The sequence below is a fragment of the Lipophrys pholis genome (genome assembly GCF_963383615.2).
Source record: "Lipophrys pholis genome assembly, chromosome: 11".
Taxonomy (NCBI): domain Eukaryota; kingdom Metazoa; phylum Chordata; class Actinopteri; order Blenniiformes; family Blenniidae; genus Lipophrys; species Lipophrys pholis.
In genome coordinates this window covers 7,187,438-7,202,494 of record NC_137631.1, presented here as the reverse complement: position 1 = coordinate 7,202,494, position 15,057 = coordinate 7,187,438, and the positions used below count along the sequence as shown (strand labels likewise).

General features: G+C 43.8%; 1 protein-coding gene across 4 annotated transcripts in view; it reads right to left on the bottom strand.

Moving 5' to 3' along the window:
* The window catches only part of LOC308116366 (transcription factor SOX-6-like), a 118,466-nt gene that overhangs the window by 64,735 nt on the left and 38,674 nt on the right, over positions 1-15,057 (bottom strand). For all 4 annotated transcript variants that reach the window (XM_080474522.1, XM_080474524.1, XM_080474521.1 and 1 more), the window contains exon 4: positions 11,042-11,252. In XM_080474522.1, the coding sequence (XP_080330648.1) occupies positions 11,042-11,252 (211 nt within the window). The remainder of the gene's footprint in view (positions 1-11,041; positions 11,253-15,057) is intronic.

Here is a 15,057-nt window from a genome sequence, read left to right as displayed (position 1 = left end):
TCACTGAGATCTGATCAAACGCTGTTCCAAAGATTAAATTAATTGTCTCATTTGTCACCTTCTGAGTTAAGGTGAAGAATATTGTGCACACAATATTTCTTACGCATGTATTCACCAATTGATTGTTTTATTAATGACATGCAATAGAGGCTGCCTGAAGATGTAGTTCGTGTGCAGACGCAAAGTTCAGTTTTCAAGTTGCTTGATTTATATTTCACCTTCGACCTTTGGCGTTTAACTGTGGCCAAAAATAATTGTTTAATTTATTTCACCTGCAGCTTAACAAGTTGACTCAGTTGTGAGCAGTGCCCGGCTGCCCGGCTGCCAGGGTGGGGCTCTGATATACACTGGGACCACCCATGCTAAAAATACTCCAGAAGTACTCCCTCCCAGCAGTGTGAAGTACTTCATGTGATATAAGGTGGGCGGGCCGCCAGAGGCAGCACGTCAAAGCCCTGCGGCCCTGAATTAGACAAAGGATAGTGTTTCTACTGAAGGTGTGAGTTTAAGACTAGAAAAGCCCAACTGCTGATCCCTGCTGCGGGAGTCTGAGCGGTCGGGCCTGCAGCGACGTCACAGCGCACACTACAGCCCCGATGTTAGGGAAACAACGGGCGAGTTTGAGTCAAAGAGGAGAGAGAGAGAGAGAGAGAGAGAGAGAGAGAGAGAGAGAGACCTGGCACCATACTTTTAATGTTCTATTTTAGTTTCGTAACTAAATCTCATTTTAAAAAGCAAAAAAACACCATCGTGCATTTCTGACTGTGCGAAACCTGAAGGTCAGCTCGCTTTGGCTCACTTCAGATGTGTCAATGTGTCGGCTCACAGGATGAAAAACCCGTGGGGGTCGATTGCAAAAAGATCAGCAGACGAAGCGCAGCAGAGACCCAGACGTGAGCGGCAGCAACATGCCGCAGTGAAAGCTCGCTACCTTTTTGGCCTTAGTATCGAATCCAGTTTGATTACAACAGCTGCTGCACAACTTAAAGACCACAGCTACATATGGAGTCCGTTTTGACTTGATTGGAACATGGAAGTCTGATAAAAACTGTTGTTTAGGATGACAATACGGCACCTCTCTGAAGATGAGCGAGGATGTATATTGCAGTTTTGTAAGAAAGTGTATTGAATGGGAACATTTTCTTCAATATATATGGATATTTCTTTAACGGGAATGTTTTTGTTTTTATAGGTAATATGCCCACATAGTGATGATGAGGTTAACAGGTTTGCTTTTGTGTGGAAATGAAGCCGATACACATAAAAAGTCCGTTTTTGTAGACATTTTTAAGTTGTTGCCTGTTTTTATTTTCAAATGCACTTCTGTACATTTGACAAAATTTCACAAGCATATAGAATAGGATAAATACAGGTTGTTCTTTGAAATAATGCAGTAATTAAGTGAAAATTCGTTGTCAGTGAGTACAACTTCTGTTTTCAGATGTAATATTGGAACTTGAACCTGAACACACACACACACACACACACACACACACACACACACACACACACGCACGCACACGAGACAAAACTCTTTCTTTGTGCAACACACGCTCCTAAAACACCAGTTCAAGACCCGGCTTCTGGTTCCACTTTAGACTTGATATATGAAACCCTGCCCTGCTTAGCGCGCACACACACATATATCGACACAGCCATACACACACACCCGGCGAGATGTGTGGTTCAGACACAATAGGAGCGTTGTTTTTTGGGTCCCCCCCCCGCCCCCAGCCCCCAGCCCCCCTTTCCTTCGGGGCAGCCGGTGTGGGTGGAGCCTGTGGTTTGGGTGCAGGGTCGGGGAGCCAAGTATCAGTGAGGAAGCGAGTCTGGGGCTGAGTCGACAACCGCCCCGCCGCTGACCAAAGACGGAGAAAAAGGCGAGCGGGTCCAACATGGCCGCCGAAACCCCAAACCGCACCCTGCTGGCCCGATTCCGACAGAAAACCTCCACTTCATTAAAAGGACGGGATGGAAAAGCAGAAGACGCGCATGACGCAGCTGCTCCCCGAGCCCGCTGAGACAGAGCCTATCATCATGTATGATGGTCTTAACAGGCTGCATCACCACCAGGATCAGAAAGAAAGAAAGGAAGAAAGAAAGAAACTACACGCATTCACAGAGTCAATTTAAAGATAATGATTTACCTATAAACATGTTTTAAGAGTGTGGGAGCAAAAAACCCAGTAAGAACATGCAAACCGCACCCAGAATTGAAATGTTTCCCATCGCATATTAAAATGTACCAAGGATTGTGCAAGCATTGAAATAAGACTCATGTATGTATAAAACAAAAAAAACACACACATGTACAGTGTTTTTGAATTCATTTTATGGTTTGGTTTTCACATTAGCGGAGCTCTTTTATGTTGCCTGGCTGTAAAACAGTGATGTACGTATGTACACGTTAGAAAGGGAAAGCTCATGCACGCAGAGGGGGAGTGTGCATACATAAAGGTTTGCTTTGAATTGTGGACCTTCTTGATTAGAGGCAACAATGTCAACTTAACTGAACTAAACTAACAAAAAAAAAGTTCAATTACGAGCAGTAATAACAATTGAAAAGTGACATTTTATTTGCTTATATATGGCAGTACATTACTAACAGTGTTGAGTAAATTTAAGGGATCATCTGACGTTCAAAAAACATAGGAACAAAAAGTCTCTGTCTCAGATTTTTATTAAGTCTATAATTTTTAGTGAGCGAATGCATCATTTGCAGAAAATAATACGTGTAATAAGTAGGAAAATCACAGTTCAGTCAAGCTGTTAATGACTCATAGAAATATAAAACCTAGACTGGATATTGTTTTTATAAGTTAAACATTAGAAGCTGGTAAGTTGGGAATTAAAACTTGTGAGGTTGTGTAATCATAAGCAGAGATATTTTTGTGTCACACGAAGTTAAAGTTGCTCACATATGTACTTTTCTGCTAAGTTATTGTACTCAGTTACTTTTCACAGCTGGTTCTGACGATGATCCACTCAAGGCTGACGGTTGAAAGAGAAAAGCAAGTGTTTTGCTCATGTTGATGTCTTATTTATTCATTGCTATTGGTACATAATTTTTCCCAAATCTAAGTTCTCTGCTTAGAATGTTCAGGACCTGGGAACGTCTGTCCAGTTTTCTTGGTGAGGTCTATTTAAATGTGTGATGGATCATGAGTAACAATTTGTAATGCGGCTAATTAAGGTCCACGTCTTTAAAGAGCGTCTCTGACACGCCCCATTCACTCCAGACATGATCCAACTTGGCCTGCTTCTCTTTCATTGCATGTATTATGTTGGCCTTTACCAAATTATCACAAGCAATTTCATATTTCACTGAGTTTAAAAAAAAAAGGGGGGGGGGGGGGTGATAAAATTACTCTTTAATCTGATTTTTTTGGATGGCGTTCAGAACTGTTGCAGCAAAAACCACATTGCATGCGCCCGCACCGTATGCCGGCTGGCTCGCAGCCAAGCTGAGCGGGAGAGGGTTACCAGGCATATCCCACTGACTGTATCTGTAGTCACACACCCGCAGGCTGCGGCTGATCATTAGACCAGAGATCCCTATCAATTACCGAGGAATAGATTGAAGCTCGCCACAAAAAGTCCGTGGGGAGTCAGACTGTTGGCAGAGGCGAGCGCGGCAGCGCTGACCACCAAACACCCGGAAACACACACGAGGCATTAAAAGACTTGACGCCGGTATAAAGTCCAGCCTTCAAGCGGCTGTGCTGTTGGTCAACGTGCGGTAAGCAGGGGATGAGATTTGGTCAGCAGGGTCCATATGCTGCTCTTCACACACACACACACACACACACACACACACACACACACACACACACACACACACACACACACACACACACACACACACACACACACACACACACACACACACACACACGCACACGCACTCTCACATACACGGGCAGACGCAGACAAAGCCTCTACCTGCACACAATCACAGCTCAAGCTGCCAATCCCATAGAGGAAGGCAAACATAGTACCAGAGCCAAGGCTTTGTTAATTAGTCAATGCGCTTAACTCCCGGGGCTGACCCAACTCGCCTGTTAAGCTGTCATCACAACTACTTGCACCTGAGAGTATGAATCAATAAGGCGTCCGTACACACACAAACACACACACACACACACACACACACACACACACACACACACACACACACACACACACACACACACACACACACACACACACACACACACACACACACACACACACACACACACACACACACAGATCAGAGCACACAGGACTCCCTCAAATTCCAAGTTCGGTCTTGGACGGAGCTTCTTCTTCAGCTTAGCTGAGAAAAGTCACAGTTGATTTAAAAGTGGAGCGGTTTTACTGACAGGCCCGGGCTCGTCGCTGAGCTGCTAATTGGGAGACAGAGCCATTTCTTGTTCTGTAACAAAAGGGGAAATCTCACGGCTAATGTTTTTACTCCAGGTAGAATGCCACGTGAACATTTGCCTGTAACTACGCAGAGGTGCCATATTGAATATAGACACGATTGCACACATCTCCAAGTGATCAGACCACCCCTCCAGGGGGAGAGACCACGTTCCTCAGTTTGAGTGGCGGTAGCAGCGGAGACGTTGAAACAGGCTTTCAGCAGAGGGGCAGTACAAAGCCAGGCTTTGGCAGAATGTCTCTATTGTCACGGACAGACGGGGTGAGAGGAAGGCCTGGCCTTGACGTGACCTCCTCATCCAGCTGGGGAAGCTATTACATGGGTGACTGGGTGCCCAGCTCTGGCCTGGTCTGGCTGCAAGTCAAGAGGCAGTGCAGACTCCCCCAGGCTGGACAGAGCGAGACTCATAAAGCTGCAGCCACAAGCTGCATGACGTCGCAGGACAGCGGTTCAATCTTTACATCGAACAAAACTTTATCTGCATTTGACTGGCAGATTAGTCTCAGTCACAAGAGCATATATGAAACTGCGTCGGTGGTTCCTCTCACATCGGGAACACTGAGGTTGGAGCTTGCGTGTTCTACCTGCGTCTGCCTGGGTTTGCTCCACCTTCCTCCCACTCTCCACAAATGTATAATAGGGTAATACGTGACTCTAAATTGGCCTCAGGCGTGACTGTTTGTATGCTGGTGTTAACCATGTGATGGACTGCCCAACCGTCCAGGGTGTAATCTACCTTGTGCTGAAAGTCAGCTGGGATCGAATCCCAACAACCGTGAGTTTGATGAAGCAGGTCTCAATTCTCACACACACGCACGCACACACACGCACGCACGCACACGCACACGCACGCACACACACACACAAATAAAAGAAGTGATTCATTTGAATTTTTACGGAAAACATTTGGAGCTGAAAACATTCTGCTGGGAAGAAAATGTGAGGAGGTTTGACACAAGTGGAAGAGGCTTTAATCTTAACTCTAAATTATGAGTTATTACAGGTTTCTTCAATCAAGACAGTCATGATGGCTTGTGAAATAAAAGCCGCCCCATCATGGGACCACTAATGTCAGATGAGCAGATGAGTTTTTGCCCATTTCCATATGATGGGAGGAGCAGTTGGTGGTGTTTACAGATCTTTTTTTTTTTTTTTTTTTTTACAAATAATCGCTTTGGGATGTCGACTAAACATGTTTGTTTTTTTTCATGTTTAAGAGATCAAAAGTCTGCAAAAAATCCCCAACTGTATTGTGATGGATTAAATGCATTTTCCTCTTGATTACATCTTTTCATATCAGAGGAGGAAAGTCACAAAGTATTATTACTCCATTACTGCGTAGTTTTACTCCCTACACGCATGCATGCACATATCTACACTTTTTACCCATTACATTATCCAAAGTTAATGGTTGGTGGTTTTAACCTCTATGGGGAGGACAACTTGACGTAATAGAGGCTAACTGGGGGAAAATTAAACGACAGACAGAATATGTCGAATAAAATTGGTCAACAGTTTGTGACAAAGAGAAAAACAATCACACTTTGCTCTGGAAAGCTCGCACGCACACACGCACACGTGCACACCCGCACAATACCATGATTTATATTCTACTAGATTATAATTCAGAAATGATTACAGATTTTGCCCTTCTCGAAATTCAAGACCGCCATGGTTTCCAATTGTTCCCACTGTAAGCCACACATTTCAAAACCAGTACAATATCAATTCTACTCAATTAAATGAGTCAAATCAGCACTTTTGCCCTTCATTTCTACTTGTATGTGAATTTGTGACAACTTTTTCCACCTCTGGTTTGCACTGGTGAGTTTCTGTGTGGTGAGGAACTTAAAAATATGGATCTGTTGTGCACCATGGCTCAACTATTCAGAGTGTAAATGAAGGAAACACGGGTCCAGGTAAGGTGGTCTCAGTTAACCAATGAATTAGTCACACGGGTGTGTGTTTTAGAAACCACTCGACATCCATGCACCGCTAGTGAAGCACGTCCTCGTTGAATGGTACTGTAATTCGCCCCGGCGTTGCTGTAAGTAAGGGATCAGAGTGATGTTAAGTGTTTGCCAGGCGCCGGAGCCGAGCTGGGCACATTAGATGGCTGACTAAGTTGGCACCGGGGCAGTTTGCCTGTGCCAACCCCCCCACCCCCACCCCCAATACACAGCAGGTTGGCCCCCGGGAGGCACCACAATACAGATAATCATAATTCACTCATCAAAACTGAGGGAGCTTGATTGCACACTTCACTGGGTTCAGCGTCCGCCGGGCAGCAGCCCAGGCCGGTTTGGCTTGGCACTTACTTAAATGTGTCCATTCCTGTTTTATCTCTTTTGATAATGACAGCTCAAAGAGACGAGGTGAATTCAGATTAATGATTGCTAATGAGGCACCTATGAGTGTTGAGAGATTATTGTTTGGGCTTTTTTTCTCTGTGTATTCCAGGCTTTGATTTCCCATCCTCTCTATCTCTTATTTTTAGCTACAAAATGACTGACGATGGAGGAGCATTTCTTTTCAACAGCATGTCTAGGGCCCAGTTTATTATGTTTTTTTGTTTTTTTTCTCCCTCTGATGTTCCCTCCTTCTGGCCTTGAACATTTTATTCAGCAGCCATTCTACCAGTCTAATAAGTGCTAAGTGCTTTAACAGTATAGAAAAAGCCTTTTGTATGCAGCCAGCTTTTGTATCTGAGCCTTGGAACAAGACAGGCGCAACATAAACGGACAAAAAAAAAAAAAAAAAAAAAAACTGCCAAGAAAAAAAAAACAGCAGACCTTCACTCTCTTGGGGTGTATGTTGTGAAAGTCCAGATGAAAAAGGACGTATTTTCAGCAACCAGCTGTGTTGTGCTACTGCAGCTACCTGACACAGTCTCAAAGAGTTCCTAATAAAGCTTTTAAAGGCTGAGGCTGCAGTTGCACGAAGAAGTAGAAAAAGAAAAAGAAAAAAAAAAAAATCTCCCACCCTGCAAAGCGAGGCCATGTCTATTCATTAGAACTGTCACAGGCACTTAGGGCTCCACCGAGTAGCAGGCTGCTAACAGCGCGCCGGCAGGGGGTGAGCGCGCCGTGGACGGCTAACAACGGCGTGATGCACGCTTTAGCTTTGGGGCTACGGTGCACGGAGGGGTCAGCGATGTTGGGCTAAGTGAGCGCTCGGTGGTTAATAGGGTGCGCTCCATTTGATCATACAGCCAATCTTTACCTCTCGGCTCGGCTGAAGGAGCCCTTGGCAGCGGGAGGCACGCACAGGGCATTGTTCAGGCTTTGAGGGTCTTGTCATGTGAGCGACGGTGATCAAATCCGCCCATGCCTCGAGTCGGATCTGGACAAACTCACCGAACAAACTCAGTCTGACCGTTCGCATGATACCGAGGAAGCAGGGAGCAAATGCAGAACAGACCTGTGGAGCCTTCCAATTACCAGATTACCTCCAATTTGTGCAACACCAGGATGAAGAGCATTGGCCAATTCACCCTCATGGCCTTGCACTCCTGTGTGCCTCGCTTTCTTTTAACAAAGCACACACACAAAAAACAAATTCCGACAGTTTATGAATTTGGAGGACTTTGCAAGGTTGCCTCTTGAAGAGGCATTCCAACAAAAATGTGTTGGGGATTATTTGAAAGGGCTCTGAATTTGAAGGATGGGGGAAAAGGAGTTGCAGCCTCACAATAAGGGGAGAAAACAATGCTCCAGTTTAGGAGAAAACAAGGCAATTAAGTGAAGAGGAGATTATTTACATAAATGAACAAAGGTGTGCTGCGTCATTGTGGACAAACTCACTAAAAGAAGCATTCAGCATCGGCTGTCTACTAAGAGAAGAAGCAGACGTACCTGTCAATCTCCATATGTTTGGCCGCATTAATCTCAAAATGAAATGCATTGCCACGGCGCCGGGTGAGAGACATTTTTACAATGCGTCTTCAAGGATCGCAGCAATTCACATGAGTGTTTACAAGGCCCGGAAGGCAGAATTACTCGGTGTGATTCACTGTGCCTGGTTATATCGTTCATGTTTATCTCATTTGTTTTTGCCGGAGTGTGTGCAGCATGATCACATGGGACGGCAACGCCACGAATTAGCGTTTGGTGGAGCTCTTAATTCAGCACCAAGTAAACTTTTAGTTTCTCTTAAAGAGAAAATACAATGTGGATGATTGTCATTTTTGAAGTTTTGATTATTTTGATTTATTTTGCTAAATTGTTTTTATCTTTAAAAAGTATTTAAAATCAATGGTGAGAGTTCACCTGAATTTTCTTGTTTGTATCAACTAATGTATTATATTGCAAACTGGAACAAACAACTGGTTATGATAATAATATCTGTGGATTTCTAAATTCATAAAAGCAGTTACAATTGAATCAATCGGCAGATCCAATTGATTAGCTGACGAGTCGTCGCAGCTCCACTCTTCATCCTTTCCCACAGCCACTTCTTCATCTTTAGAAAACTGGGCTCAGAAGGTGATATGCCCTGTTTTTCAATCGGTGCACGGGTTGTCATTTCTACCACCTTCTCATTTTCACATTAGTGTTTTATTTTTTTTGTTTTTTTTGTTTTTTAACGGACGCTTTATTTCCAAAAGCAAAAAGTAAGCAGGAACCTTAGAAAATGTTCATGCAAACACTCTGAAGGAGGACAATCGTGACCTGACAGTGGATGTAAATCCAGGACAGTACTTTTGTAATGCAGCATTGCTCATTTCATGAAAAAAAAAAAAAAAAGCAAAAAAAAAAGCACTAAATATTCCTGTGCCCATAAGAGGAGTGAAAACATTCACAATTAATGATGACTCCCGAGCAAATTGAAAGGAGTTTTATTCATGTTTGCTTGAATTGATTATTTCAAGTCTGTCGAGTTTCAAAAAAAACTTCAGGACTAATTGAAAACGAGCGATCTCGTTACGAGCAAGGTCAGGTGTGGTTGTACTCGGTGTGTGGTGTGGGAGAAAAGAGAAAAAAATAAAAAAATAAAAAAATGAGAAGAGAAAAGACTCACTTAAATCTGTCCCCGAGCAGTTCCTACCACTCCTGCCCGCTTTGATTTGACAGGAAGATGTCACAACACACACACACACACACACACACACACACACACGCACACACGCACACACACACACACACACACACACACACACACACACACACACACACACACACGCACACGCACACGCACACGCACAAAGTGTTTTTTCCCTTCAATCCCTGCAGTTTCCGAGCTGCAGATAAGAGGCAGCGCTACCTTTCTTTCAACTAAAGACAGAGTGTACTGTATAACGCCTCTGGCTGTCCAACTCGGGCCCACTTTGGCGTATCAATAACAAAGTAAAACCTCTAAATGAGAGAGATCAAGCACTGCTCTGATATCATCGCGATTACTGTGTGCACATAATAGTAAAAAGGGGTGTTGGGTGGTTTTAGATCTGCTTTCTTTGGGGTGGGAAAGGGCAAGTCGGTGCATGCTGGGAGACTCCAGTGCTTTCCTGTGTCAGTGCCGCAGATCAGAGAGGGGCAGGGGTGTGAAAGGGAAACCTGTGTTTTCACTGATTGATATTGTGATCTGACGAGAGAGGGATCTGTCAGGTGTAATTTCAGGTGTTCAAAGAGCCTGTGATGAGGATGCGGAAAGAAAAACAGGACACGCCGGTGACTTTTTCCCCTCGCTTCATCTGCACAGGAGTCGAGCGATCAGGTCCAACGTGAGAGAATGAAGCGACTTCACTGTTAAAAATCAGCAATGTGCCACATGATTAAACAGTCCTTAGCGTGTGTGACCTGCTGTTCATTGGCCCTGCTTTCTGGCTGATGGCGCAAAACAAGACGTGCGTAAAGCAGTGCTGCAGCGCTCAAAACAATCACACGAAATTAGCCTCACAAAATGTGTTAGCCTACGCTACTCTCCCGTGTAAATTTATCACTTCCAAGCAAATTTGGAGGCTGGTTTTAGTTTCTGTATGTGCAGTCTCTGTTCAGTTCGCTAATGGATTTCAGCCGTATTACTTGAGATACTCTCCAGCTACCTCTACTTGAGATAGCCGTTGAAATGCAAAGGCACTGCTCTTAGCACAAAAATAAAATTAAATCAAATAAATCTTACATGACCAGTGGCTGTGTTTTTCCTCTGATTGTACAAAATAGGATATTTTAAATGTTACATATGATCTCTGCCCCTCGAGGTGAAGTCTATCTTCTCCATAATCAGCGTCAAGAAGGCTCGAACCATCAATACACGTTTAAGACCTTCATAAATCACAACTTTTCAAACATTGAATCACCATACACTCCTTCGCGGAGTCATACCTTTTCCTCGAACCCATAGGCGCTAATAAAACGCTTTCAAAGCCCCTGAGAAGTGGAAAAAAAGTTCAGGGCTATACGAGCGAAGCAGAACTTACATGATTTCCCACTTTACAAAGGGATGCTGTCAGGCAGAAGAGAGGATATTCTCTGTGTGTGAATGTTTGGTTCAGCAGGGCTACAAAGTGGAGATTGTGCGGCACTATTCATACAGGCAGTACAAGTAGGACACACTCCAGCAAACACACACGCACGCACGCACGCACACACACACAATGAACCGCAGACTTATTCTCACCGTCCTGCTCCGTCTTGGTCAGCTCCACGAGCTTCTTCTGTTTCAGTGTGTCCACCACGTCGGCCAAGCTCCCCTTGCGGCGCTCCGGCGTCCCGAAGGCGAGGCCGATCATCGGCTCCCCGCGATCCCGGGAACACTCCTCCGGCTTGGGTGGAGAGGTAGAGTTGGTCCGGTAGGAGTAGAGCGAGCAGCCTTTGCTGCTCTCATTGTCCTGGAGGGGAACGGCACAAAGTTACAAAGAGGAATTAACTACAACATTTCTGTAAGAAATCATTGGAGTCCTGCTTTTCAACCTTTTCAACTTCTGTATTTTTCCAAACATAAAACATCCAAATCCATCCAACAGCTCTCCCCAGCTTGAGTTTGGCTGCTGCTGATGTTTGATTAGCTGTGCTCTACTTTACTGGCATGACACAAGAAATGTCAAGTTTAGGATTGCACATGTGATGATTACCACATTCGATCTGGAACACACTGATGTTCCTCCAGTATTTAGCTGTTGTTAAAGCTTTAAAACACAGGGGTAGCATATCAGTACTATAGGCATGCTGATTTTTGTAAAAGTTGAAACACTGAAGAATTAATTAGTATATTCCAGAAGTGTAATTTGTCTCAGCGCTGCAAATGTGAGTTTTATTTACTTATCATAAAGAGCAATACATTTAAATAGACGTTATCACTCTCGCCTCTTAAAACAAGCTAATGAACAGCTTAAATAACACAAATAATTTACTCAAAGGTGTAAAAAAAAGAAGAGAGCGAGAGCCAATGTAGGCTCTATGGAAGAGATTTTGAAAGCACAAAAGCACATAACCCCAAATCTACTTGTTTTTTCCCTTGAATGCCTTGAAGTTCCTAGAGTCTTTCCATATCATTTAGAAATGTTGTATTACCTTACAATGAATAAGGTTCTGAAAAAGGTATTTTGATGAAATAACTACACGTTTTACCCTCCACTTCTTTCCTTCAAATGTTATTTGTTATCAAGAAACCATGGCGAACAAAACAAGACTGGGGAAAAGGCATCACCCTGAACCCCATGTTTTTACCCTTGACCCACCCACCCCCAACCCCACCCCACCCCCTAACCCTGATCTCTCTGGCGCCCCCCTGAGGGGCTACCACACACTTTAAGAACCACTCAAAGGGATTTCTTTCCCTTGAATGAGGTTGATCTCGTTTCAGCAAAGGCGTCACAAAGCTGGTAACTTAAGACTCGTTGATAATGAGCGATCGGTGTCTGACGGATCGTTGGAGCATCTTGTGTGTGTGTGTGTGTGTGTGTGTGTGTGTGTGTGTGTGTGTGTGTGTGTGTGTGTGTGTGTGTGTGTGTGTGTGTGTGTACCACTGCTGTTTGCCGGGTTATAAGTTAAGCAAGAGGCACAAGAACTCTATATTTATCCAGAAGATAAGCCTTTCAAGATGACCACATTGTCCCACACAACAGACACTTTAGCACAGGTGTTCTAACACCAGGGCTATTCCTGGATGCTTTCCCCTCCCCTTACAGAGTGGGGGGATCTCCAAGAACTTTAGGAGGCTTATGTTTCAAAGACAAGGGGCTTTGGCTAACAGCGGGATCTTAAGACGCCCTTGAAATGGCTCCAGGAGGCCCTGTTGTGCACTTTGTCTTTAAGCGGAAGATGCCTCTGTAATGAGGATTAGGAGATAGTGTGTCACTCGCGGGTTGCTCAGGTGTGTGTTTTTCAGGTCCGAGCACAAGGCCGACTGGGAGTTATACAAGCAGAACGGTGCGGACAGGAAGGTCCGACGGTCATATCACGTTATAGACCGAAAGGTCAGACGTTCAGCCTGCGCGGCAGACAATGCATGTTCATGGCTGCTCCTGTGAATCTGTAAATTGTCCTTGAGTGAGGCAAGGAAACCTGAACTACTCACACACTCAATGTCACTCTGCATACAAAGGCATGATGCTCAAGAGCAAAAGTAAAAGTACTCATTTGAGACGCCGAGGTCAAGTTAAGAGCAGTCAGTTTCCAAAAGAAATGATGAACAAGATATCTTTTTTGTATTAAAGGAATGAAATGTAGTGTTAAATGTTAAATGTTAAGAAGCACGACAGTCTCTCACCTTATAGCCACAACATGCATACTTTCCAGGTTCATATGTTATCCATTCAAAACTATTATTTACTGTTTTACTACTCGGGCTGTGCAATATATTTCCATCATCATGATATCAACGTGTGCAATAGACACATCATGAAAAGACTGACTGTTCCAGTGCATCGATGCCCTGTGTGTTCAAACATTTCGCCAAGATGGCACATGTTGCTCGCCCGAGAGTTACAGCCACAAGGTGTCTTAACAAACAAACAAACATCCTCATCATCATCTGCACAAGTGTTTGTTGTTGCAATACTTGACCAGATCGCTACGTATCGTATCTTCACCTGATAGTGCGCAGCCCTTGTTACTACCCTCACTTGTACATACAGTGTTTGAACCGCCTCAACTGGTGGAGCTGTTCCAATCAGTTGTGTACAGCTGGTCAGTGCCACATGCAGCCTCCTCCGCCCGACTGGTGGGCCACAAGCAAGCGACTGGTTTTACTGCTAACGGAAGGACATAAAGCTGACAAGCTCACCGACAGCTCAGTCATGTAACAATAATAATGTGTGTGTGTGTGTGTGTGTGTGTGTGTGTGTGTGTGTGTGTGTGTGTGTGTGTGTGTGTGTGTGTGTGTGTGTGTGTGTGTGTGTGTGTGTGTGTGTGTGTGTGTGTGTGTGTGTGTGTGTGGTTTCATTACTATAACAAACAACAGAACCCACGAGTGACCAAATACGAAAACCTTCTGCCACTGTTGTATAAACAAACATCGTTTTCAAAAGATGAACATTTTGTTGTGTTAAAAAGGCCTCAATGTGGAAAAACATAATACATGCATCTTGGTTTTTTTACTTCAAAGACATAATAATAATTACTTTCACAAGATAATTTTCTGGTATAGATAAAGATACAGATACAGACATAGATATAGATATAGCTATAGATATAGCCATAGATATAGATATAGATATAGATATAGATATAGATATAGACATAGATATAGATATAGATATAGATATAGATATAGATATAGATATAGATATAGATATAGACATAGATATAGATACTGTATAGATACAGATGCGCTGCACAGTTTATAGCAGTGAGAACTCTGTATTATCGTCCGGATTGGGCAGGAATCCCTTTCTGCGTAGAGTTTTTCATGTGTGGATTTACATGTGTGCATTTACTGTGCCCCTCGTAAATTCCAATATCTAAGTATTTGAAGCAAATTTTTAATTCTTAATTATATGTGTGTGTTTGTGTATGGCTGTCACTCTCGGTCCTTTCCCTTTACTGGCCTCCCTCCACCCACTACAGTGCAACGCTGTCCTGAGTTTGATAAGCAGATGGATAAAAATATATATGTAGATGGGAGCCGCCAAGATTTCAAACCGCTAACGATACACAACCTATTTCCTTTTAAAATACTGACATCACATAATCAAAAGTTTTTGTAAGTTAAATGTGTCCTTCCATGACAATGACACCAAAGGAAACTTTATTGTAAGAACTTTTTCCTTTTCCTTGGTGGCTCAAGTCAAACACACGTCGTCCGTAAGGGGCCAACACAACCTGGAGCTAAGTAACAGACATCTCATCTCAACACACACACACACACGCTTATACAAAGACATGAAAACAGACTGTGGAGATGAGAAGAAGCAAGGGGGTACACCTCTCTGGAGGAGAGCCCTCACTGGGCTGCCTACAGCACTGCCTGTAGCACAGAGACCACAGACAATCACTCTGTGTGTGCGCACATGCATTTGTGTGTGTGTGTGTGTGTGTGTGTGTGTGTGTGTGTGTGTGTGTGTGTGTGTGTGTGTGTGTGTGTGTGTGTGTGTGTGTGTGTGTGTGTGTGCGTGCATACGTGTGTGAGTGTGTATATTTAAGTGTGTGCACTCAAGAGTGCACAATCATCATTATGTATGAGAATTTGCACAG